We start from the raw sequence: 23,319 nt of genomic DNA on the forward strand, positions 1-23,319 counted from the left end.
GAACAACCTTTGGACAACAAAATATAGCTGACCTCAGCAAACCACAATAAACTAGACCCAAACTAAAGGGCTCTTACAAGACCACATCAGTAACCTCAGACACTCTCGGTTTTGTTACAGAGGCTTTACACCAAGGACTACCACGCGACTAAAATGAAGACCCACATCCCAACAGACGTCATTGCCAACAGGGTGGCCAAGCGTTGCCAAGACATGCTAAGCGACATCATCTACCGCACCTACCTGCACGAGTGGACCTGCCATCCCGATCAGGAAGACGCCATTCGCGCTCGCAAGACCAACGAGATTCTCAGCGATGTAAGTCCTTCAACTTTTCAGAATTGTGTGAATGTTTACTAAGGTGCAGTCTTGTTCTTTGTACGGGCGAGAGGACTGACTCAACCCAGCAGTTTTGTGATTGACTTTGTGATTGTCATCCACTAGGTGTTCTACAAGGAAGACCTGACCTGGATGAAGGGTATCGGTTGCTACGTTTGGGACACACCAGAGATTATTCGTGCCCAGGAGGCCTACCAGATCCAAAGTGAGGTACGTTGCGTCATGAACCACCGTCAGAAAGATGATTCTTTTATCAAACCGTACGTGGAAACAAAAAAAACGTGTTTACTTATGTTGCCTTTTAGCTGAAGTACAGAGAAGAGGCCAAAAAAGAGTTCAACAACTACTCCATCGTGACGGACACGCCGGTCTATGTGACAGCGGTTCTGGGCCACACGTGGGCCAGTGATGTAAGGCAGTTGCACTTTCTAAAAGTCATATTTTGTTCACATGTTGAGGTGGACTGTACATGTCATCATGACAGCTGAACTACCGGGAGGCGTATCATAAGGAAAAGCACCTGTACACCACTGTGCTGGACACCTACGACTACGCCAGATGCCACAACTTCAAAGAATTCTTCAGTAACGTAAGCGACATCCTCACTGACTCTTATTTAACATCAAATTGTTGAGGTGGTTTTAGCCCGTAAAAGGGTGGAACGTGTGTGTGAATGGGTAAATGTGGAAGTAGTGTCAAAGCGCTTTGAGTACCTTGAAGGTAGAAAAGCGCTATACAAGTACAACCCATTCAACGTCATCTCCGGGTTGAGGCTGAGATCCAGCCTTAAGTGAGGGAAGAGTGGATGGTGAGATCGACATCTTCAGTCATGCGGACGCTGTATTGATCCGTTGTGGTAAAGAAGGAGCTGAGCCAGAAAGTGAAGCTCTTAATTTACCAGTCAATATATGTTCCTATCCTCACCTATGGTCCTGAGATTCCTCAGCTATGGTCTTGACTTTTGGGTTATGACTGAAAAGACAAGATCACGGGTAGAAGCGACTGAAATGAGCTTCCTCTGTAGGCATGCAGGGCTTTCTCTCAGAGATAGGGTGAGAGTAAACCCGCTCCTCCTTCACATCAAGAGGAGCCAGAGGAGTTAGGGTACCACTTGAATGCCTCCCTGGGTAGGTGTTCAAGGCACATCCGGCCGGTAGGAGGCCACTGAAAAAAACCAAGGACAGGGTAGAGGGACTATGTCTCCCAGCTGGCCTGGGAATGCTTAGGGATCCCGGGGGGGAGTTCCACGAAGTAGCTGGGGGGGAGGGAAGTCTAGGCTTCTCTGCTTAGGCTGCTGCCCCCGCATTCTAACCTAAGCGGAAGAACATGGATGGATGGATGGATGGATGGATGAATGGATGGATGGATGGATGGATAAGTAACAACTGACATTAACTATCATTCTGGATTTTCAGAAAAAATACACCGGTCTCTGGGACAAAATCAAAGCCAAAAGCTACCAGATCCCCCATGACTCACGTGACATGCAACACGCTAAAACCCAGAAGATCATTGGCAGCAGCGTGAGTTCAACACTCGGTGTCATAAACACATTTTCTCCTCAAGTCAAATTTGTGAGGCGGTATATTTTCAAACTACTTTTCAGATAAAGTACAAGGAGGATTATGAAAAGTTCAAATCGATCTACAGTCTGCCCAAGTCACTGGAGGACGATCCTGCCACCGCTCGCTGCATAAATGTCGGAAAACTGGTCCTGGACGTAAGTCCAACACGTTCATAGCTAAGCATCCGGCGACAGAGACATGTGGGCGTAGTTGTAAATGTGTGAGTGTATCTGTTGTCCGTCTTTTTAGCGCCTGTACAAAGAGAGCTATGAGAAGTCCAAGGCCAGGAACCACATCCCTCCAGACATGCTGGAGGTCCTGTCAGCTCGCAGCACCCAGGACAAAGTTAGCTACATCAACTACCGCAAGTATCTGCACGAGTGGATCTGTCTTCCTGACATGCAGATGAACGTCCAAGCGCGCAGAGTCAATGAGCAGCTCAGTGACGTGAGTGGCGTTCTTCCTTAAGATTTATTCTAGCTATTCCTTCTTCTAGAAGCCACTTCAGTAACTGGAAGCTTATTTATTGGGGATGTTTTCTGCAGATCTTCTACAAAGACGATCTGAACTGGCTTAAGGGTATTGGCTGCTATGCCTGGGACACCCCAGAGATCCTGCGTGTCAAGAAGGCTGGCGATCTTCAAAGCGAAGTTTGTCTACCTTAAGAATCGACTTACCGTCACCTTCTACCTCCTCTGACATGGTCTTAATATCCCTATTGTCTTATCTCTCTCCAGAACAAGTACAGAGCCAAGGGTATCGAGGCTTTCAAGGAGTACTCAATGGTGACAGACACTCCGGTCTATCAGACTGCCAAGCAGAACGCAGTAAACCAGAGCGATGTAAGCAACCGTCACGTTGACCCATCAGTTCTTGTGCTCATGCGTCACTTTGTCATTTCCCAGCTGCACTACCATTCTGATTACGTCACCCACGTGAAAGGAACCAACACCGCTCCCGCGGTCACTGTGGAACTGGAGAGAGCTCGCTTGGCCAACCACATTCAAAGCGATGTAAGACATTCTTTGTGTTCTGGACAAACAAACAGGGAGGCTAGGATATCAATCAATCAATCAATGTTTACTTATATAGCCCTAAATCACGAGTGTCTCAAAGGGCTGCACAAGCCACAACGACATCCTCGGCTCAGATCCCACAACAGGGCAAGGAAAAACTCAACCCAAATGTGATTGACTTAGACTGATTAGCAAATACGAAGCAAGGCAGGAAACACATTCCTGGAGGGGTTAGCTCGCTTCTCGTTGCAGAACACCAAGAAAGACAGGAACATGAAGGCAGTGCTAATGATGAAGAAGACCAGAGACTGTACCCAGGATGGCAGACACACGGTTCATGACGGGAGAAGGCCTGGGCTTTGTTTCCTTTAAGGCTCCTTTTCTTACTTTTGAACTTTTTTCTACTGGCCTTTAACCCTTGAGTCAACTGACTTCAAAACTACGTTAAGCCTCCTAAGTGACGAATAAGGGACACACTCAAAAAAAGTGTTATGAGTAAGTCATGTATATACAAAAAATTCAACTTTCAACACACTAAACTTTTGAACAGCTTTAGACCATTTCATAGATATAAAATGTGTATATATTTGTAATGTTTTTTTATGTTTTTTGCTCTTTTTGTAAAATAAAAACCCACCATGGGGAAAAAACAAAATATGCATAACTTCCAAAAACGAGCTTCAAAGTGGAATACTTTACATGAGACAATTACAGCCTCAAATAGGTCAACAATACTGATTTTGATGCATTATTATTTTTGGAACAATGACAACTTTTCCTAAAACCTCCCAGTATCCATCCTTAGCCAAAAACGGACAAATTCAAGTAAGTCATATGATATATATATTTTTTACCTTAATGCTTCAAATCAACCAGTAGCTTCAGACCTATCTATAGATATTAAGTATTTTTTCTATTTATTTAAATTTGTTTTGGGGTAAATTAAACAAAAATTTGCCAAATTTTCCAAATATTTGTTTCTAAGTGTATTATTCGAGATTAGGTTAGCAGCAAACCTGGAGGAGATGTTAGTCACATAAAAATCTCTCCCCCAATCTTCTCAGACAACTGTCCTTAGATACCTTTTACAGGAAGACACTTATTCTGTCTTGTTCTAGCCTCGGGCCCGGTCAGTCTGGACAAACCCCAGTTAGTTTGCACAAATGCAGACAATAACAAGGCTTTGTCATTTTGCTCAATTGAGTCGGGTGACCTCCAACCCCAGAGCTTTACTCCTACTGGTGGGGGCTTCTATCAAATGTTGCTAATGTGTTTATAGTCCCTCTTAAAATCCAAACCTGCATTCCTTTAAGATCCCCATTGTTCTGGGGGGAAAAGCAACCAATCTCTGGATGTGCTGGGATGGACATCTGCACCTGAAGCTATCTAAGGGCATACTTCCTTGTAGAATAATCCCCTCAAAGATTATGTGCTCTAATACAAATGCACGCTAGTTTACAATCGTATGAAAAAATGTAGACGTTACAATTGACCTCAATCACTAAGCAAGTTTTTACCTCTTTACAACAAAATGTGTTCACCATGTTCTCTTGGCCTATTCCAGAACTGGTACAAGGTGGCTAATAAAAACTACATGCCCACTGGGTACACCCTGCCCCATGACACACCTCTCAACAAGCTGGTGAAGAACAACACCTTTGTTAGCAGCCTTGTAAGTATGGCCCATCAAGTATGTCTACACCAGGTATGTCTCCACCTCTCTGATGCCACACCTTTCTTTTGGTTTGCGTAGGTGAAGTACAAGGAGGCCTATGAGATGAGCAAGGCGAAGGGTTACACCATCAACCCAGAGGGCGTCAACTTTGTCAACTACAGGAAGGTGAACAAGATCTCAAACGAGGTGAGACGACACACTGCCGTGACTTCCTCACTGGGACACACCCTCACATGTTTCTGGCTTCTTCTGCCCAGCGCCTGTACCGGGAAGACTATCACAAGCATAAGGACAAGATCCACACCACTTACGACACCCCCGAAATCAAACAAGTCAAGTTGAACCAGGATCATATCAGCGATGTACAGTATAGCGTCTTCATACACCTCAACATTTCTCTCCTGCGTCCTGTGAGCTTTTTGCGTTGCCCTCCTTTCCTAGTTGTGGTACAAAGAGAAATACTTCAACAGCAGAGGGCAGCTGATCTCCATGCCCATGACGCCAGAGCTGATGCACTTCTACCACGTCAACCACATCAACAGCGAGGTAGGACAACAACTACAAACTGATTTTTGCCAGACATGTTCTTTAAAGTCCTCTTGTGTTTTCAGCTGAAGTACAAGGAAGATCTGACGTGGCTCAGAGGCATCGGCTGTTTCATGTACGACACCCCGGAGATGGTCCGCATCCGCAAAATCACTAAGTTCAAAGTATGTCCTCTTCTCTAGCTACCTTTGCACCTTCCACTCCCACAAAGGTATGGCCGTCATTTGTGTGCTCCCTTGTTCATGATCACAGGCCGACTACCCAGTGGAAGCCAAGATGAACCTCCCTAACTTCTCCTCGGTCCTGGACACTCCAGAGTACAAACGTGTGAGCGAGCTCAGGAGCCACTTGAGTCATGTAAGTTTGGCCTGGTTACGCTTTTAAAAAAAAACTGAAGCATATCCAAATTTCATTCAAATTCTGGACATCTGCCTGATGTTCTGCTTCCAGCTGATCTACAAAGCTAAGAGCAAAGAGGACAGGGCAAAGGTGTCCACCACCGCCGACGCAGTGGACATCAGGAGAGCCAAATGGGCCCAGCAGCTGACAAACCATGCAAGTTTTAATTCCTCACCCCAAACTCATTTAAATTAGGCTTTATTCCTCCACAAAAAGTAGGGTCAAATCTAGGCCTGTCAAAGTAAACGCGATAATAACACAATGACTATAAATTCCTTTCGTTCTTTTGGACCCTCGGCCCATTCCGTTGCCTGGGGAACTGTAATGTGTTTAATTACACTGTAATGTGTTTAATTACACTGTAATGTGTTTAATTACACTGTAATGTGTTTAATTACACTGTAATGTGTTTAATTACACTGTAATGTGTTTAATTACACTGTAATGTGTTTAATTACACTGTAATGTGTTTAATTACACTGTAATGTGTTTAATTACACTGTAATGTGTTTAATTACACTGTAATGTGTTTAATTACTTCATCACTAGCTCGACAATAGCGAGCAGAAATGCACAAATAAAAGGGGACATTATGGAAGTCTCAGACCCAAAACCATGGCAAATCATTCTACCGACCAGACAAGACTATCTTATCTTCGGTCGCCATGAAGCTTCACTTCCGTGTTTGGATTACAGCTGACGGCATTGATGACATCCAATGTAGATTGTTACACCATTTGGTAAAATGGAATAAAAGCTTAGCAGAAAAAAAAAGACGGTAGACAGGAAGTCTAAAGTCATTTTTATCAAAGACTTTCACATCGTCAAAACATGTCAAGACACCTCTTCTCAAACCAATCATACAACAATAATCTGATCTAAGCCCACAACAAACTGGACAATGTCGATTATGCTTTGTCAAAGAGGTTTTGTAATGTAATCTGTGATATTTCTCTGGCAGATTGAAATGAAGATCATGTTCTTTTATAACATGTTTTGATCGATGTCACTCAAATACAGAATTTTGAACAAACTGAATATTAAATGTTATTAATAAATAAAGAAGATGAAAACATTTTCATGCAGAGATATTAGTACCATTAACCTCTACAACATGGGATGTACAGAATATTTATTCAAACAAAGCATGATTGTAACAATCCACATTTTTGTGTTATTAATGCGTGAAACTAGTGTCTAAACATGGAAGTGTAGCTCCTCCTCTGAATGCAAGTGCTCCTACAGCGGGAATACAAATTAAAAGGGTGTTTATGTCCTTTTGGTGTTGAGCTGTTTACAAAAAGCCCAAAAGTGAAAAAAAAAATCCTTTTTTAATTAAAGTAATTATCAAATCATGGTAATAAAATCTTGAAAAATTATGAAAAATTGTACCTATCTTCGATTAATCGTAAATAATTTTGAGTTAACTATGGAAAAAGTACGATTAAATATTTAAAATGTTTACAGCCTGGGGTAAAAACACATGAAAATAAGAGGGAAAGATGAAAAAAAACATGACAGGCATGAAATACATAAGCTGCCACTTCAGTGGTGATATTTCTACATACAGCTACAAGGTCAAACACATTGAATAGCCACAAAACGAGCTCTAAGTGATACGTATAGATCACAAAGGATTTCACCATGCATCAACAAACCACAAAACAAAAACATCATTTCAGGTACAGACCCCAGAGAGCCGTCTCCATCCTAGGCTGCCCACTAGCCCTCAGCCAATACCCATTTACATGATGATCTCTTTCTCCGCAGTACAAGTACACGGACCTGGCAGCTAAAGAACGTCCCCACTACAAACTGGAACTTGAAACACCAAACATGGGCCTCGCGAGGAAGACCAAAGTGATGTACAGTGACGTAAGTCCCGCCCATTTTCCCGTGCGAGCATCTTAGCTGCCAAATAATCCCCACAAATGGTCTCCCTCTGTAGATCAAGTACAAAGAGCAATATGACAGGATGAAGCACAAGTACACCACAATTGCCGACACACCCTTCCTGATCTGCTCCAAGAAGTCCTACATCCAGTCCAGTGATGTGAGTTCTAACCTTCAAATCCGGCTAAAGTTCCACCAAGCAGCTTTGGTGACCATCTGGAGTTTTTGCCGTTTCCACAGCTGCGATACAAAGAGACCTTCGAGCTGGCTAAAGGACACTACCACTTTGTGAAAGACGCCCTGGACATCACCTACCATCGCAGAGTCACCGACGACATCAGCAATGTTGGCACAAACATCTCCTCACTCCTCTGCTTCCTCAGGAATCTTCAATCACTCCTCTCCCCTCGCAGGTCAAGTACAGGGAAAAGTACATTAGCTCTCGGGGAACATGGAAGTCCATCCCGGACCGCCCGGAGTTCTTCTTCAACAGAACTGTCAATGACAACGTCAGCACGGTGAGTGACACCTTGTCCTCACCAAGAACCCACTTCCTGGATTTGTGGCACAGTTACCATATTTTCCCATCCATAGAATTTTAGAAGTACAAATTATTGTCCGCCCCGGTCTATAGATCACACCGGTATGTAAGCCGCAGCCACAAAATTTTAGGAGCAAAAATGATTGTCCGTATATAAGGAGCACTGGACTATAGATCACACCGGTATATAAGTCGCACACATCTGAATTTTAGAAGTAAAAATATTGTTCCATATATAAGCTGCACCAGACTACAAGTGGCAGATACAGTATATACGTTGTGAAATGTGTTATTTACACAGAAATATTTAGCAAATGTGTCTGTAACATGGCAGTCAAACGGCCGATTAAAAAATAACCAGAAGTGCGCCAGCTAGCTCTCCAATCAGTTAAACAGACTCAAACACTCCGCGGTGATGTGTTGGTGAATTTGTGAAAGTGAAACAATACAAAAAGAATACAAATGTAAGTTAATAATACTAACAAAGATACTCGTAAAGGTGAAAGCATGTTAGCTAATGCTAACAACGCTAGCATCATTACATTATGAGAGCATGTACAAATATGCATGAAAACACTCCTACAGACATCACACATGTTGTAGTTACATTGTAAAACTTACAAAACGTTGCTTGGAGTGATGAATGAAGAATCCATGTGAGTAGTAACGCTATGGATGGCTAGAAGAAGGAACGACACTTGTACTTCCAGTTCAAGGAACAAAACAGGTAGTGCATTTACGACTCGCAGCGGCTGCAGTGAGCGAACTTGTCTAAAAGATAGCGCCATAGCACGAACAATAACTCACCTTTTCAGTGTCTCTGTCGGCGTTTTACAAAAACTATTTGTTGAGTACAACTTTTTATGGCTAAACTCGTCGTATAAGTCGCACGGTTCAAAGTTTAGGAAAAAAGTAGCGTCCTACAGTCTGTAATTTTTGGGTGGGTTTGAAAGTGAGGTCTGTGCTTCCAGGTGAAGTACAAGGAGGACCTGGACTGGCTGAGAGGGATCGGCTGCTACGTGTGGGACACGCCCGAGCTGCTGCGGGCCGAGAAGAACAAGGCGCTGTACAGTGGGGTCGGTTTGTTTCCTGTTGAAGTCTCTGCCAGGAGGCGGCACCTTTCTTGACATGGTCCTCTTCACACGCAGATTGTTTACAAGAGCTCTTTGGAGAAAAACCTCGGGAACTTCAAGTACACGTCCAATTCCCCGTTCTTCCACACCGTCAAGCACGCCTCCAGCCTCATCGATCAGGTAAGTCTAACCTTGGGTAAGACCCGTTTGTATCGCACAGATAACGATGTAGCGAGTTGGCCTTCTGCCTCCGTACACCTGAACTTGACTTCAGCTCTAAGGTACAGGATGAAAGGATGAAAGGAATCATGTTGCCCTTCCTCTTCATTGCAGTCTTCTTAGGACAAAATGCAAAGACTTTCTAGTAGAGATCGACCGATTATCAGCACCGATATTTGTCATTTTGAGGTAGATCTTTAATAACTGAAGTACACCAGAAGATACGACAAAGTACACGCTGCATCTCTTCTACGTGGCTTTCAAAACTTCCGGGATATCCATTTTTTGTCCTTCATTCCCAGTCGTGTTTCGCTACTACCACGATCAAGTCTACGTCCGCCACACTCGGAGTTTCATGTTCCGCGATTCCATCAAACAACAACACGGCCTAATGAAAAGTACATCAAGTAAAACAAAATAAAGCCACTTCAGGCGGTCATCATCGTTTGTGGCAATTAAGATCATGATCTGAACTTTCCAAATAGAGAAGGAACAGGTTCTGACCCGTGGGGCACTTCAGGGAGTCCTCCTCATCATCATCATCATCATCATCCTCATCATCATCATGTCTCTACCAATTCAGATCAAGGTCTGACTTGGTCGAGTTGAGTTCTTGACGTTTCTGTGTTTTGTGGCGAATCATCGGAGCAATGTTTGGCGCCATGCCACGCCCACATCTCACGCCGTAGGCAAAATTTGTCCGCAATTTATCGTCGCCTGTATGTGTAGTTTCTGAAAATTAACCGCAACTCATTTGGTCAAAGTCCCTAGGAAGAGTCCGGTAAAGTACGACCCCGGTTTATTCACCGACAAATGGAATACAGAAACCAAGATGGCCGACTTCTTGTTGGTTGCCAGCCATGGGTTCCTCAGACTTTTATGTGCGTCTCGTCATGACGGACGTCTCCGGACATTTTCCCGTCCATACGTGAAACTGGTAGGAGGGGCCTATTTTTTGTCATTTTAAAGGTGGTTCTAGAGAGCCAATTTTTTTTACTTCTTTTTCTAGACCATCCCACCAAATAGGACATTTTTCTCTGATTGCAATTTTGTTTTTGCATGTAAAGGGCCTCAATAAGTTTAGAAGAAAAAGGGCCCAATCTCAATAGGGCCCTCGTGGGGCTTAATCAGCTACTCGGTGCCTTAGAAATACCTCAAATCTTTGTCCAAACGTATACTGATGTATACAATGCATTTGAAATAACTCATAGCATAAAAATGGGACCCATTGGCACTCATCAACAAGGGTTGGAATTGGGGGTTAAATCACCAAAATGATTCCCGAGCGTGGCCACCGCTGCTGCCCACTGCTCCCCTCACCTCCCAGGGGGTGGAACAACGGGATGGGTCAAATTCAGAGAGTAATTTCACCACACCTTGTGTGCGTGGGACTATCAGTGGTATTATAACTTTTTACTGCAAAAGAATATCTGCTCCCAAAATCAGGTTTCGACGAATAATCGTCATCGGGCCTGAAAATCGGTATCGGTCGATCTCTACTTTCTATGGCCTTTGCCTTGGGGCCTGTGTCTGTAACCACCTTCTGACGTTCTGAGCAGCGGGCCTACAGAGCTAGTTATGAGAAGACCAAGGATCAGTTCACCATAACCACGGACGATCCTAGATACCAACTGGCCAAGGAAAACAAGAAGATGAGCCAGGTAAAGGTGGTGGCCGACCCGCACCGTCCGCGGCCGAGTCCGCCGCATGAGGTCCTCCACAGACCTGCTGGTGGTTGTTGTCCGCATGGATTATGGTCGTTGTTAGTGTCTTGGACTAAACAGGAAAACCTTGGCACTCAAACTCTTTGAGTGGGACGGCGTCACCGGGGAACCATACCACTTTTTAAAACCTTGTCCAAGGGCCCTCGTCAGGTTGAAGCTGGGATTCTTGGATCGGGCTTTTCCAGTGTGACCACTGACCCAATGTGTTTTAACCACGGCATGACTTGTGTGTGTGAACTTGACAGAAAAGGTACACATCGAGAGCCAAGGATCTGCTCAGGAGCGGCTGCAATGAGCTACACCGGCCCGACATCCTCACAGCCCTCTACGGGACCGTGTTGGGTAGTAAGGTAAACTGCCATAGAGAAGACAAACCGTAGCGCTGATCCCTGTCCACAAACAGACAAACTCTTGTCAGACTCTGTTGAGTGGCTCGCTTGCTCTCAGACTTCTGGCTGTTTCTGGACAGGACCTCATCCCATCTGCTCCCATCCATAAAGCTCAAAACACAATTAGCAAAATGCGCTAATCCTTCATCTGCCCTTCATCTCCGCCGCGACGCTTCATGGATACTTCACGCATAAGAAGGCATTTCAGCTGCTTGGTAGAGGAGTTCTGGCAGGGGAGACTTTGCATGTGTCGCCCTGCGCTCGGTAAGGAGCCACACCCAGCAGGCACCAGGCGTTGATACAACCTTGATTCTACGCACGTGTCCCTTAAAACTGACCTTGAAACAAGGGCGCAAAATAGTCAGACTTGTAACTTGAGACAATGTTGATGTCCCACGTTGGATCCACCTTCTTGGTTGGGAAATGACCACATTTCAATGTTAAATCAACATCACAACACAACATTGATTTAACGTTGTCAAAAAGCATGTTGTTTCAACGTTGTATTTGTGTTGTAGAATATTGGTTGGGAAATAACCACATTTCAACATTAAATCAACATCAGAGCCCGACATTGATTCAACGTCGTCAAAAAGAATGTTGTTTCAACGATGTTTTTGCTGAAACTCCTGGCCTAATTGAAGAAGTTGTCAAGGTTGTTTCAATGTCTAGTTGCTGCTGGTCACTTCACCGGCGTTGTAACAACTACCTGCCTGCTTGTCCTGCCTGTCATGTGACCCGGCGTCTTGCTAACCCTGCACACCTGGACCAGATTCCTTAGGACTGGTGTGAGTAGCAGATCCAGGATCTCTTGCATGGAGTCACCAGAAGACATCTCAAGGTGGATCAGGGGTGTCCAAAGGGTTTCACTGAAAAAGGCAAACATGCGGGGACTATTTTAGTATTTGGCATTTTAAGAAGCAATACAACATCTATTGTGACCATGAGGGCTCCTCTCTTGAAAGTGTTCAAAACAAGTCACATAATACAGGATTTATTTTTTTACTTTCAATGCTAAAGTATCAATGTATCAACTTCAGATCTATCTGTTGGCATAAAGTTTTAATTGTTTTAAAGTTTTTTGTTACATAAAACCCTGTTTTTATGGCAAATTGACCAAATATTTACACTCCAAAAATTCAAAGTGGAATATTTGATGTGAAGTAAGTAGAGCCTTGAATGGCACAATCATTTATAACATTCATGTCTTATTCATTTTTGAGCAAAAATCCCACTAAAGTTATTTGGGATCCAAAATGGTCCCAGTCATAAGAGTGTTAAAAAGAAGTCATATATTATTTTAATTTTGTTTTACTTCCGACCCATAAATCTCTAGATCAACTTCAGATCTATCTATTGATTATGAGGTATTCTTTAAGTATTTTTTTGTATTTTTTTTTAAATGTTTTTTTTGGCTTTTCTGTTAAAGAAACCTAATTTTTTTAATAGCAAACACACAAAATATGAAATATTTCCCCCCCAAAATATTTCAAATTGGAATATTTGATGTGAAGTAATTGGAGGCTCGAATAACATTGATTTTGAGTTTTTACTTTTATTATTTTATTTATTTTTGTATTAATTAATTAAAAAAAATATCACTAACATTTTTGGGGACCCACAAGGGTTCCATCAATTATTATTTTTATTAGTGTAATTCCAATGCTTAAGTCTCATGACGCCCTTCATGTGGTTGTTGTATGCTCTTTTTGTCACGGACAACTTTTGTTGTTTTTGGCAAACACACAAAATATGTTTTCTCTTTCAAAGTTGAATATTTGATGTGAAGTAAATATGTCAATAATTCATAACATTGATTTTGATTCATTATTATTTTTTGAGCCATGACAGTTTTAAATTTAAAAAAAGCCGCCATCTTTGTGTTATTGGCCAACATTTAAATTATTTCTTGCTACTTTTCAGCTGTTTGCTCTTTTATTCTGTAGCAGTATTTCCAGAATGTGCCGCAGGCGGGTAAAAAATGAGCCGCGAGCCCCAAGTGGCCCCCAAGTCTCACTTTGGACACCTCTGACATCGATGTCCATTTTGGAGTCGTCAGTAAAAACAATAGGGAAGGGATTCATATGGCCAATGCAGTCTGATGAAAATGATGGAAAGCGCCACCCCGCATAGAAATTGACTCTATGGTCAAACATTTTCTATTCAACACGGCTAAAGTGGATCGTGCATCTTCCCCAAATTTGAGGTTTAAACCTTGAGGTTTGAATCCCCTTCCCGCTGTACGTGTTTTACCGCACCCTGTTAGCGAGTCGGGGCTAACGGTCCACGTGGGTGCACTTCAGTGGCATTACAGGGAGCAGTACGAGCGCGCCAAGGACAAGTTCACCTCCATCCTGGACACCCCCGTCTACGAAACCCACAAACGCAGCCTGAAGATCGGCGATGTAAGTTTGCTTTTTGTACTCGCAACGCCCGCCCGGCTGACAAGGTGAGGACGCTTGCTCGGCAGATCGTCTACAAGATGGACTACAACAAGAACAAGGCCAGGGGCTACACGCTGCCGTACGACACCCCGCACCAGCAGCTGATGAAGAAGGTCAAGGACTTCCCCAGCAGCGTAGGTGCTCAGGTGATGGACGACCGGTACGCTGGTGCCGGCACCCACCTCTGCTTTGTGGACTTGTGCAGCTCAAGTACCGGGAGGTGTACGAGAGGAACAAGGCCCAGATCAACATCGACCCGGAGGCTCACTCCATCCGCGCCGCCAAGGAGGCCTACAACAACACCACCAACGTAAGACCTCTTCTCCCAGAAGGAAGAAGGAGTGACGACCATGTTCTTCTCCACCCCCCAGCTCCAGTACAAGAAGAAGTACGAGGCCATGAAGGACAAGTGGAGCTGGACGGTGGACAGGCCCGACTTCCTCACCGCCGCCAGAAGCACCGCCCAGCAGAGCGAGGTGAGTTTGAGACAAAGTGGACCACGGCGGGGAGTTCTCCACCCATGTGGCTTCTCGTCCTGGACACGCAGGTGGAGTACAAGTACGACAGGGAGATCATGAAGGGGTGTGTGACGCCCATTGTGGACGACAAGCTCACCGTCCTGGCCCTGAAGAACAACGTGCTGGCCAGCCAGGTGAGTCTTACCTGAGAAGGTTTGGTGAGAGTGGGCAGGGCGGGGGTTTGGCTAAAAATAATTAGCATGTGTCATGTAGCAAGTTTCAGTATATGACTAACGTTTCTGGCTGCGGAATCACCTAAGTCAGTATGCTAATGTTAGCAAGTGACAGTTAGCGTAAGTCACGTACCAACTTATGTGACTCTAAGGTTTATGGCTGCAAATTTAGCTAAGAACATTAGTACGCTAAAGCTCGCAAGATAACAGTTAGCATAAGTCATGTACCAAGTTATATGACTTTAAGGTTTATGACTGCGGAATTAGCCGATAGTATGTTAACCTTAGCTAAAAAAACGGTTAGCATGTGTCACGTAGCAAGTTATATGATTCTAAGCTTTATGGCTGTGAATTTAGCTAAGAACATTGTACGCTAACGTTAGCAAGATAACAGCATAAGTCACATACTAAGTTATATGACACTGAGGTGTACGGGGACAAATTGGGCTAAAAAGTTAGCATGTGTCACGTACCAGGTTAGGATTCTGAGAAGACTTCTACTCCCGGTTGAAATGGAAGGACACTGCAGCACCTGCAGTGAGCCAACTCGTCCATTAGGTTGGCGTCGTAGCACAAACAATAACACACTTTTGGTTCAGAGTGTCGGAAAAACGTAGTCCGGACTTTAGAGTAGTTCCTCTTACCTGCCGCATGAGTTTTCCTTTCTCCTCCTTCACGCCCCCACCTTGCCGGTGGGGCCTTTGCAAAAGCGCCAGAAAAAAACTACACTTGGCAAATTTACGTTTGAAAGCGTCACATGTCACGGCAGTTACGGTTTCCAAAAGGGTCTAACTCTGCGTTGTCCTTCAGCTGAAGTACAAGGAGAAGTACGAGAAGGCCAAAGGCCACTACCTGCACGTTGCCGACACGCCTCAAAACCTCCACTCCAAGTCCGTGCGCCACCTTTCATCCGAGGTAAGACCCTTGTCCGAAGAAAACCAAAGTTCCTGATGGTCCTTCAATGTCCGTGATGTTCTTCCACAGACCAAGTACAAGGCGGCCAGCAAGAAACAGAGGCAGTCCGGCTCCTTTACCGTCATGCCGGAGACCCGGGACACGGTCCACAGTAAGGAAGTCAACAAGCTCGTCAGCAAGGTACCTTTTCTGGTCTCATGAGGCTTGGGCCGAAGGCTGGGATCCTGACAGTCCCGCGTCCTGTTCCAGAATGTGTACAAAGCCAAGTTTGAGAAGGAGAAGGGCAAGGCGGTGTACAACCACATGAGGGTGCCACCTGATGTCGGCCATGCCATGGACGTCAACATAAAACAGAGCGACGTGAGTCTGTCCGGCACTTTGTGGTCTTTTAGAAATGTGGACTCTGGGTGATGTGGGTCACGTCTTCCTTCAGCTGGCCTACAAGAAGAACGCCAAGGCCAACCTTCACTACACAACCGTGGTGGACCGACCCGACATCAAGAAGGCCACTCAGACGGCTAAACTCGTCAGCGAGGTAATCAGCGAGCAGGTTCAAGAAGAAGACTCCGGACCTTGACACCTCAGACTCAAGCCTAGGGATGAGCCATTACGGGAAAAATGACAGTCACAGATCTTTGGATTGATACTGACAACACAATTTACTGGAATCTGTGAATTCCAGCGTGGAATTGTGCGGGCCACCGATATGCACAAGTGGAACTGAAATGCAAGCGTTAGCATGCTAATAGTTAACCTGTCCGGGACCAAGTTTAATGACTCAGAGGTGTAGTTCTGCAAAAATGGATTTAAAAAAAGTTAGCGTGCTAACCTTAGCAAGTTAACAGTTAACATATGTTCAATAGTTATGTTTTGGCACCAGCAGCTAGACTAGATCTGACCAATCTAAGTCCAAGACTTAATCTGACCAATGTAAGTCTTCGACTAGATGTGGCCAATCTAGGTCTAAGACTGGATGTGGTCAATCTAGGTCTAAGTAATTGTTCTTTCTTTTGGATGATAATACTTTAATGAGGGGGAGGAGCCAGAATGAAGTGGTTGGATGAATTGTCCAGCTCTACTTCTTGGCTGGTCTTGATGTGTGGGTGACGTTCTGTCATGGTTCTCCACCAGATTGGCTACCGTAACAAAGCCCGAGAAGAGGCCAGTCGTGGAGGTTCTCTGGTCTACCGGCCGGACATCAAGTTGGCCACGGACGTGTGCAAGCTGAACAGCCAGGTAGGCCACGCCTACACACCTGTGTGTGTTTAGTTTGGAGCTAAAGGTGTCCACAAGCCACTGAAGGCCATGTTTGATCCATGTTTCATCCGTGTTTCATCCATGTTTGATCCATTTTTGATCCATGTTTCATCCATCTTTGATCCATACCTGTCAGTAATGGACATTTCCACATGCATTAACCGCCCATATTGTTCCATCTGTCTTCAAATGTGTGTCTTCCTTCCCTCCTTGACCACGTGGTCTGGCGCCTCACGCCATGGTCTGGTAGAAGGAGGCCCCGCCCTCCCCCCATGGACTGGCCTCCTATGACACGCCCCAGATGCGCCACATTAAGAAAATAAGTGCGATGACGAGTGACGTAAGGAGGCTGACCCTCGACCCCTTCTTTGTGTTGGTGTTGGCTCCAGCTCACTGCTGAACATGGCGGGAGTCTGTGGCCGTCATGTTCACGCATCCTACTCACCGCCATCTTCCTTTCAAGATAAAAGACTTGTGTCCAAGATGTGCAGGTTACATCGGAACAGAGCTTGACTTCTGTTCATGTCCTTCCTCTGCATGCTCACTGATCCACTGACTCAGTTCTGAAGACCATGGTCACTGCATAAAGTGGGTTTGAAACGCAGACTGCATCCAGGAAGTATTCACAGCGCTTCACTTTTTCCACATTCTGTTATGTTTGAGTTCAACTGATCCTCCTTGAGATGTTCCTACAGCTTCATTGGAGTCCACCTGTGCTAGATTCAGTTGGTTGGACATGATCAAGGAAGGCACACACCTGTCTGTATATAAGGTCCCACACCAAGGATGAAGCCCAAGGAATTGTCTGTAGACCTCCGAGACAGGATTGTCTCTAGGCACAGATCAGGGGAAGAGTACAGAAAAACATCTGCTGCCTTGAAAGTCCCAATGAGCACGGGGGTCTACATTCATCCCTAAATGGAAGAAGTTTGGAACCACCTGGACTCTTCCTAGAGCTGACTGTCCGTCCAAACTGAGCGATCAGTTAATCAATCATGAATTGATTAACGTGGACCCCGACTTAAACAACCTGATAAACTTATTGGGGTGTTACCATTTAGTGGTCAATTGTACGGAATATGGACCGTACTGTGCAATCTACTAATAAAGGTTTCAATCAATCAATCAATCAACCCTAGTCATGACGAAGACCAAAAACCTGATGGTCACTCTGTCTCAGGAGAATCTTCCAGTAGGACAGGGGTCGGGAACCTTTTTGGCTGAGAGAGCCAAGAAGCCAAATATTTTACAATGTATTTCCCTAAGAGCCATATAATATTTTTTTTAACACTGAACACAACTAAACGTGTGCATTTTTAACTAAGACCAATATTTCCAGAGTATAATAGGTCTCTTATTCTTTGTAATAACATTGTTATTCTGGAGCAAACTGTCGAGGGGGCGTGGCCTGCGGGCCTGCAGCAAAGCGGGATGTTGCCAGGACGAAGGCCCACCTGGGCCTTTTAATCTTATCACCTGTCGCTCTGTTATAAGCAGCAGCCAAGAGGAAAGATGGGGTTGGGGCTGGAGTCAGAGCGCGAGTGAGGACGAAAGAGGAAAAGATAATTGCTGGAAAGCAACTGAGAGACTAATTGAAAAAACCCCCCAACATTTTACTCTAAAACAGACTCTCATGTCGGTGCTTGGTGGTCTGAAAAACCCCCAGGAGGGCAAGCCCAACACTAACCAATAATAAATAAATTACTTCTTACCATTAACACAACTTCTTGAACATAAAAATGCATGAGAATGTTTCATATTTTGAATGTTATTTTTAACACTGTGATTACCAGCGTAATTGTTCATGACTTATCGTGTTAAGCAATGTCAGCTCAGATTTATCCGAGAGCCAGATGCAGTCATCAAAAGAGCCATAGGTTCCCTACCCCTGCAGTAAGACAAGCTACCAGTCAGGCCTGTGTGGTAGAGAGACCAGACAGAAGCCATTTTTTAGTTAAAAGTTTGCCACAAAGCACCTAGAAGACTCGCAGACCATGAGAAACTAAATCTTCCGGTCTGATGAGACAAAGATCGAAGTCTTTGACGTGAATGCCAGGCATCATGTTTGGAGGAAACTAGCACACCGCTCATCAGCGGCTCAATACCATCCCTACAGTGAAGTGGTGGCAGCATCATGGTGTGGGGGTGCAGTAACATGAGAAATGTGGACAAAGTGAAGCGCTGTGAATACTTCCAGGATGTAATCCTGATCTTCCTACATTCCTCTTCCATATATACGTTGTCATATATGAGCTCCTTGGTGTTCTTGTGAAGTCCAAGCACTGAGGAACTTGCAGAGGACGCCTCCATGTTGGAAAGCAGGTGCAAAGGTTGCAGTCTGATGATCTCATGCTTTGTTCCCACCAGCTGAAGTACAAGGAGAAGTTTGACAAGGAAATGAAGGGCAAGCGTCCGCAGTACGACCTGAAGGAGAGCAAGATCTACCAGACGTATAAGGACGCCAACACGCTCGCCAGTGAGGTAGGTTCCCGCCTTTGAGTCGACGCAGGCAGCGTTCTAAGGCCCCGCCCTGCTGTGGCACAGGTGAAGTACAAAGGTGACCTGAAGAAGATGCACAAGCCCGTGACCGACATGGCCGAGTCTCTGTCCATGCAGCACGGCCTGAGCACCAGCAGGCTGTCCAGCGACGTAAGACACGCCCCCTCCTCACAGGAAGTCCACACACACTCATCCTCATCTGGTAGTGATCCATACCTCCACCTTCCACCTCCTCTACTACCACTTCCACTTCCACTTCCACCCCTGATGACATTTTAATCATGTCACGCCAAACACCCGATTGGACATCTGGTAGTGATCCATACCTCCACCTTCCACCACCTCTACTACCACTTCCACTTCCACTTCCATCCCTGATGACATTTTAATCATGTCACGCCAAACACCTGATTGGAGAATTGTCCGCCCATTTTTAACCAGCATCTTCATTTCCATTGGACATCACAAACATCTGCTAATTCTGTCAAGTATTGTTGGAGCAAAACTATTTGCAAAGGTGTATCTCAATCTGTGCGTCTGTAATACCATTCACTTGTCTGTGTACTCCTTTCTTTGTCTGTCTGTCAATCTGTCTGTGTAATCAGATCGGTGTGTGTGTGTGTTTGTATTTCCATGTGTGTTTGTATATCAATATGTGTGTGTGTGTGTTTTCAGATCCGTGTGCGCATGTTTCAATTTGTGTGTCCGTATTTCGATTTGTGTGTGTATAAAAAAAAATGTGTGTGCCTGTATATCAGTCTGTGTGTGTGTGTGTGTGTGTGTGTGTAATCAGATCCGTGTGGGCATATTTTAATTTGTGTGTCCGTATTTCGATTTGTGGGTGTAAAAAATTAATTTAAATTGTTGTGTGTGCATCTCCAAATGTGTGTTAAATCAGATCCGTGCAAGTGTTTTAATTTGTGTGTCTGTATTTCCATTTATGCGTGTGTAGAACAATGTTTGGGTCTGTATCTCATTATGTGTGTGTGTGTGTGTGTGTGTGTGTGTGTGTTTGAGTTTGATTTACTTTTTCCTCATTTCAATGTGTGTGTTTGTGTGCGTGTTTGTGTGTGCGCGTGCGTGTGTGTGTGTGAAAAATATGTGTATCTGTGTATTCAGATTTCTGTGTTTCTGGCTGTCTTTTTACACGTGACTTTTGCGACACGGAATAACATGAGTGTGTGCAAGGCGCCCACTAGTGGTGAATATAGGTAAAGGAAAGTTGCAGACACACAAGTCTTTTTACACATTCAAATCACTGCACGGACACACAAATCTTACACAGCAGAAGTGTCCCAAAAGACAACCAATCAGGGTTCCTACTTCACACAAATCTGAATACACACACACATTTTTTAAACACATACAGATCAAAATACAGACACACAGATGTTATTTTTACACACACACAAATTGAAGTAGGGACACACAAATTAAAACACGCACAGATGGATCTGATAACACACACAGATCAAAGTACAGACACACAGATGTTTTCTTTTTACACACACAAATTGAAATACAGACACACAAATTAAAAGACGTTCATGTAGATCTGATTACACACAAAGATTTTTTTACACACACACAAAATAAAACACACACACATGGATGTGATTCCACCCAGGTTGAGATACAGATTTAAATAATGGTATTACAGACTCACAGACGGAGCCTTTGCAAAGACTTCTGCTCCAATAGTAGATCAAGTTCCTGTTCCTGGGTTTGTGTCTCCACTGAGCTGTAATCCCGCCCTAGCTCTGCTACAAGAGGAAGTATGAGGAGAGTAGGGGTCACTACCACATGATCCCTGACACACCAGAGCAGCTTCATCACAAGGAGGCTTCTGAGCTGCAGAGCCACGTAAGTTACACAAACCCTCGCCGGGGCAACCAGGCTAAGTAGAACCCCCAAACACCAATGATGGGTCCGTCCCAAACCTTTCTGTTCTCTCCGGGTGTTGATGGGGGGACATTCCACCCACCGAGTGCCTTTTCATGCTCTTTGCACTTTAAAAATACACTGAACTCTGAAAAAGTAAACTCTGATTTTATATATATATATATATATATATATATATATATATTAGGGGTGGGGAAAAAAATCGATTCAAATCCATTGTGCGATTCAGAATCGATTCTCATTTTTAAAAATTCGATTTTTTTCATTTTTTATTTGTTTTTATTTATTTATTTTTTTTATCAATCCAACAAAAAAATACACAGCAATACCATAACAATGCAATCCAATTCCAAAAGCAAACCTGACCCAACAACACTCAGAACTGCAATAAACAGAACAATTGAGAGGAGACACAAACACAACACAGAACAAAACAAAAGTAGTGAATATTATCAACAACAGTATCAATATTAGTTATCATTTCAGCATAGCAGTGATTAAAAATCCCTCATTGACATTATCATCAGACATTTATAAAAATAATAAAAAAGAACAATAGTGTCACAGTGGCTTACACTTGCATGGCATCTCATAAGCTGGACAACACACTGTGTCCAATGTTTTCACAAAGATAAAATAAGTCATATTTTTGGTTCGTTTAATAGTTCAAACAAATGTACATTATTGCAATCAGTTGATAAAACATTGTCCTTTACAATTATAAAAGCTTTTTTTTTTTTAAATCTACTACTCTACTAGCATGTCAGCAGACTGGGGTAGATCCTGCTGAAATCTATGTATTGAATAAATACAGAATCCTTTTCACTCGGAAAAATATAGTTTTTGAATCCAGAATCAAATCGAATCAAAAAAATCAAATATATTATCAAATTGTGACCACAAGAATCGATATTGAATGGATTCGTGGGACACCCAAAGATTCGCAGCCCTAATATATATATATATATATATATGTATGTATGTATGTATGTATGTATATATATATATATACATACACATTCTTAGCTGTCACATAACATGCATGAAAATGTACCAAATTTGATCAAAAATGTTGATTATTTTGGGCTCCCAAACACATTTTTTAAATTGACTCTCTAGCGCCCCCTTGAAAATGAGAAGAGAATGACCCCCTGCCATCAGATGGTCCTCTCATCACAAGGATGGCTGGAGACGTCAACCATGACAGGACGCTCGTAAAACAAGCAGGAAGTCGGCCGTTGTGGTTTTGATTTTAAGGCCAAAAATGTGGTGGTACTTGGCGAACTTCTCTGGACTTTCACCAAACGAGTCACAGTTAAAATGACAGCTACTACACATAAAGGTGATGATAAATTGCAAGAATAAAATTCCCGCCGTCAGTTGTGGGCGTGGTCTGGCGCCAAACAATTTTTCAGCTAAAAAAAGTGTTGGTACTTTAACAAACGCCTCCTAGGGACTTTGACATTTTAAACATGACTCCTTTGGTCTGCAACACACATGTTGGTGATGAGAAGTTGGGTCAAAATGTCTCTGCCACAAGACGTGGGCGTGCTATGGCGCCCAACTTTGCACCCACGGTTCGCCACGGAACACAAAACCTTCATAAATGGGCTCTACAAATTCAGATCTTGATATTTGTTGTCATTTTATGCAGAAATATTCAACCAGATCAATGAGCAGGACACTTTGATCTGGTTAGATGATGTACTCTATATTTTATACTGTTTTTCCCCCCCGGGATGCAAATGGCCCCCTATGGGCGACAAGAGGGTCAGCTGCGTGACAGCATGTGTTTGCACCGCCACAGATCAAGTACAAGGAGAAGTACGAGAAGGAGAGGGGCAAGGCCATGTTGGACTTTGAGACGCCCACATACGTCACGGCCAAGGAGGCGCAGCACATGCAGAGCGAGGTAAAGACACTACTAACACCTGACCTTGACTTTCAACTTCACCTTTTTGCCTTCTTTCCAGATAGCTTAGCGATTAGCATGCCTTCTTGTCTGCTCCTTCTGGTTCCTACTTCTTGTGTAGCATGTTTAGCACCGGCCACCGGTGATAACAGTACTTAGACGAGATGCAGGTCACTTCCTGCACTGGAGGGACAACCCTAGAAGTAGACGATTAAAAGCCGTCTTTAGACGATGCAGGTGCATATTTCGTTGATAATTAGCTTCCTTTTTTTAACCCTTTGAAGCCTGAACCACTAAATAATTCTAATATAAATACATTC

General features: G+C 43.9%; 1 protein-coding gene across 29 annotated transcripts in view; it reads left to right on the forward strand.

The window, feature by feature from the left end:
- The window catches only part of neb (nebulin), a 104,780-nt gene that overhangs the window by 58,962 nt on the left and 22,499 nt on the right, over positions 1-23,319 (forward strand). For 24 of the 29 annotated variants that reach the window (XM_061918195.1, XM_061918203.1, XM_061918202.1 and 21 more), the window contains 39 exons: positions 121-318; positions 445-549; positions 645-749; positions 824-928; positions 1,755-1,862; positions 1,946-2,059; positions 2,154-2,351; positions 2,450-2,554; positions 2,642-2,746; positions 2,810-2,917; positions 4,485-4,592; positions 4,674-4,781; positions 4,853-4,957; positions 5,037-5,141; positions 5,207-5,305; positions 5,394-5,498; positions 5,592-5,696; positions 7,311-7,415; positions 7,489-7,593; positions 7,674-7,778; positions 7,847-7,951; positions 8,946-9,050; positions 9,123-9,227; positions 11,236-11,340; positions 13,683-13,784; positions 13,850-13,957; positions 14,029-14,133; positions 14,195-14,299; positions 14,371-14,475; positions 15,325-15,429; positions 15,499-15,609; positions 15,679-15,789; positions 15,863-15,964; positions 16,561-16,665; positions 16,937-17,026; positions 19,054-19,167; positions 19,231-19,335; positions 20,944-21,048; positions 22,895-22,999. In XM_061918195.1, the coding sequence (XP_061774179.1) occupies positions 121-318; positions 445-549; positions 645-749; positions 824-928; positions 1,755-1,862; positions 1,946-2,059; positions 2,154-2,351; positions 2,450-2,554; positions 2,642-2,746; positions 2,810-2,917; positions 4,485-4,592; positions 4,674-4,781; positions 4,853-4,957; positions 5,037-5,141; positions 5,207-5,305; positions 5,394-5,498; positions 5,592-5,696; positions 7,311-7,415; positions 7,489-7,593; positions 7,674-7,778; positions 7,847-7,951; positions 8,946-9,050; positions 9,123-9,227; positions 11,236-11,340; positions 13,683-13,784; positions 13,850-13,957; positions 14,029-14,133; positions 14,195-14,299; positions 14,371-14,475; positions 15,325-15,429; positions 15,499-15,609; positions 15,679-15,789; positions 15,863-15,964; positions 16,561-16,665; positions 16,937-17,026; positions 19,054-19,167; positions 19,231-19,335; positions 20,944-21,048; positions 22,895-22,999 (4,299 nt within the window). Of the gene's footprint in view, positions 1-120; positions 319-444; positions 550-644; positions 750-823; positions 929-1,754; positions 1,863-1,945; positions 2,060-2,153; positions 2,352-2,449; positions 2,555-2,641; positions 2,747-2,809; positions 2,918-4,484; positions 4,593-4,673; positions 4,782-4,852; positions 4,958-5,036; positions 5,142-5,206; positions 5,306-5,393; positions 5,499-5,591; positions 5,697-7,310; positions 7,416-7,488; positions 7,594-7,673; positions 7,779-7,846; positions 7,952-8,945; positions 9,051-9,122; positions 9,228-10,825; positions 10,928-11,235; positions 11,341-13,682; positions 13,785-13,849; positions 13,958-14,028; positions 14,134-14,194; positions 14,300-14,370; positions 14,476-15,324; positions 15,430-15,498; positions 15,610-15,678; positions 15,790-15,862; positions 15,965-16,560; positions 16,666-16,936; positions 17,027-19,053; positions 19,168-19,230; positions 19,336-20,943; positions 21,049-22,894; positions 23,000-23,319 lie in introns of all 29 variants that reach the window. The other 5 variants (XM_061918204.1, XM_061918209.1, XM_061918211.1 and 2 more) reach the window with 3 other exon arrangements.

This window comes from Nerophis ophidion, linkage group LG13 (assembly GCF_033978795.1).
Source record: "Nerophis ophidion isolate RoL-2023_Sa linkage group LG13, RoL_Noph_v1.0, whole genome shotgun sequence".
NCBI lineage: Eukaryota > Metazoa > Chordata > Actinopteri > Syngnathiformes > Syngnathidae > Nerophis > Nerophis ophidion.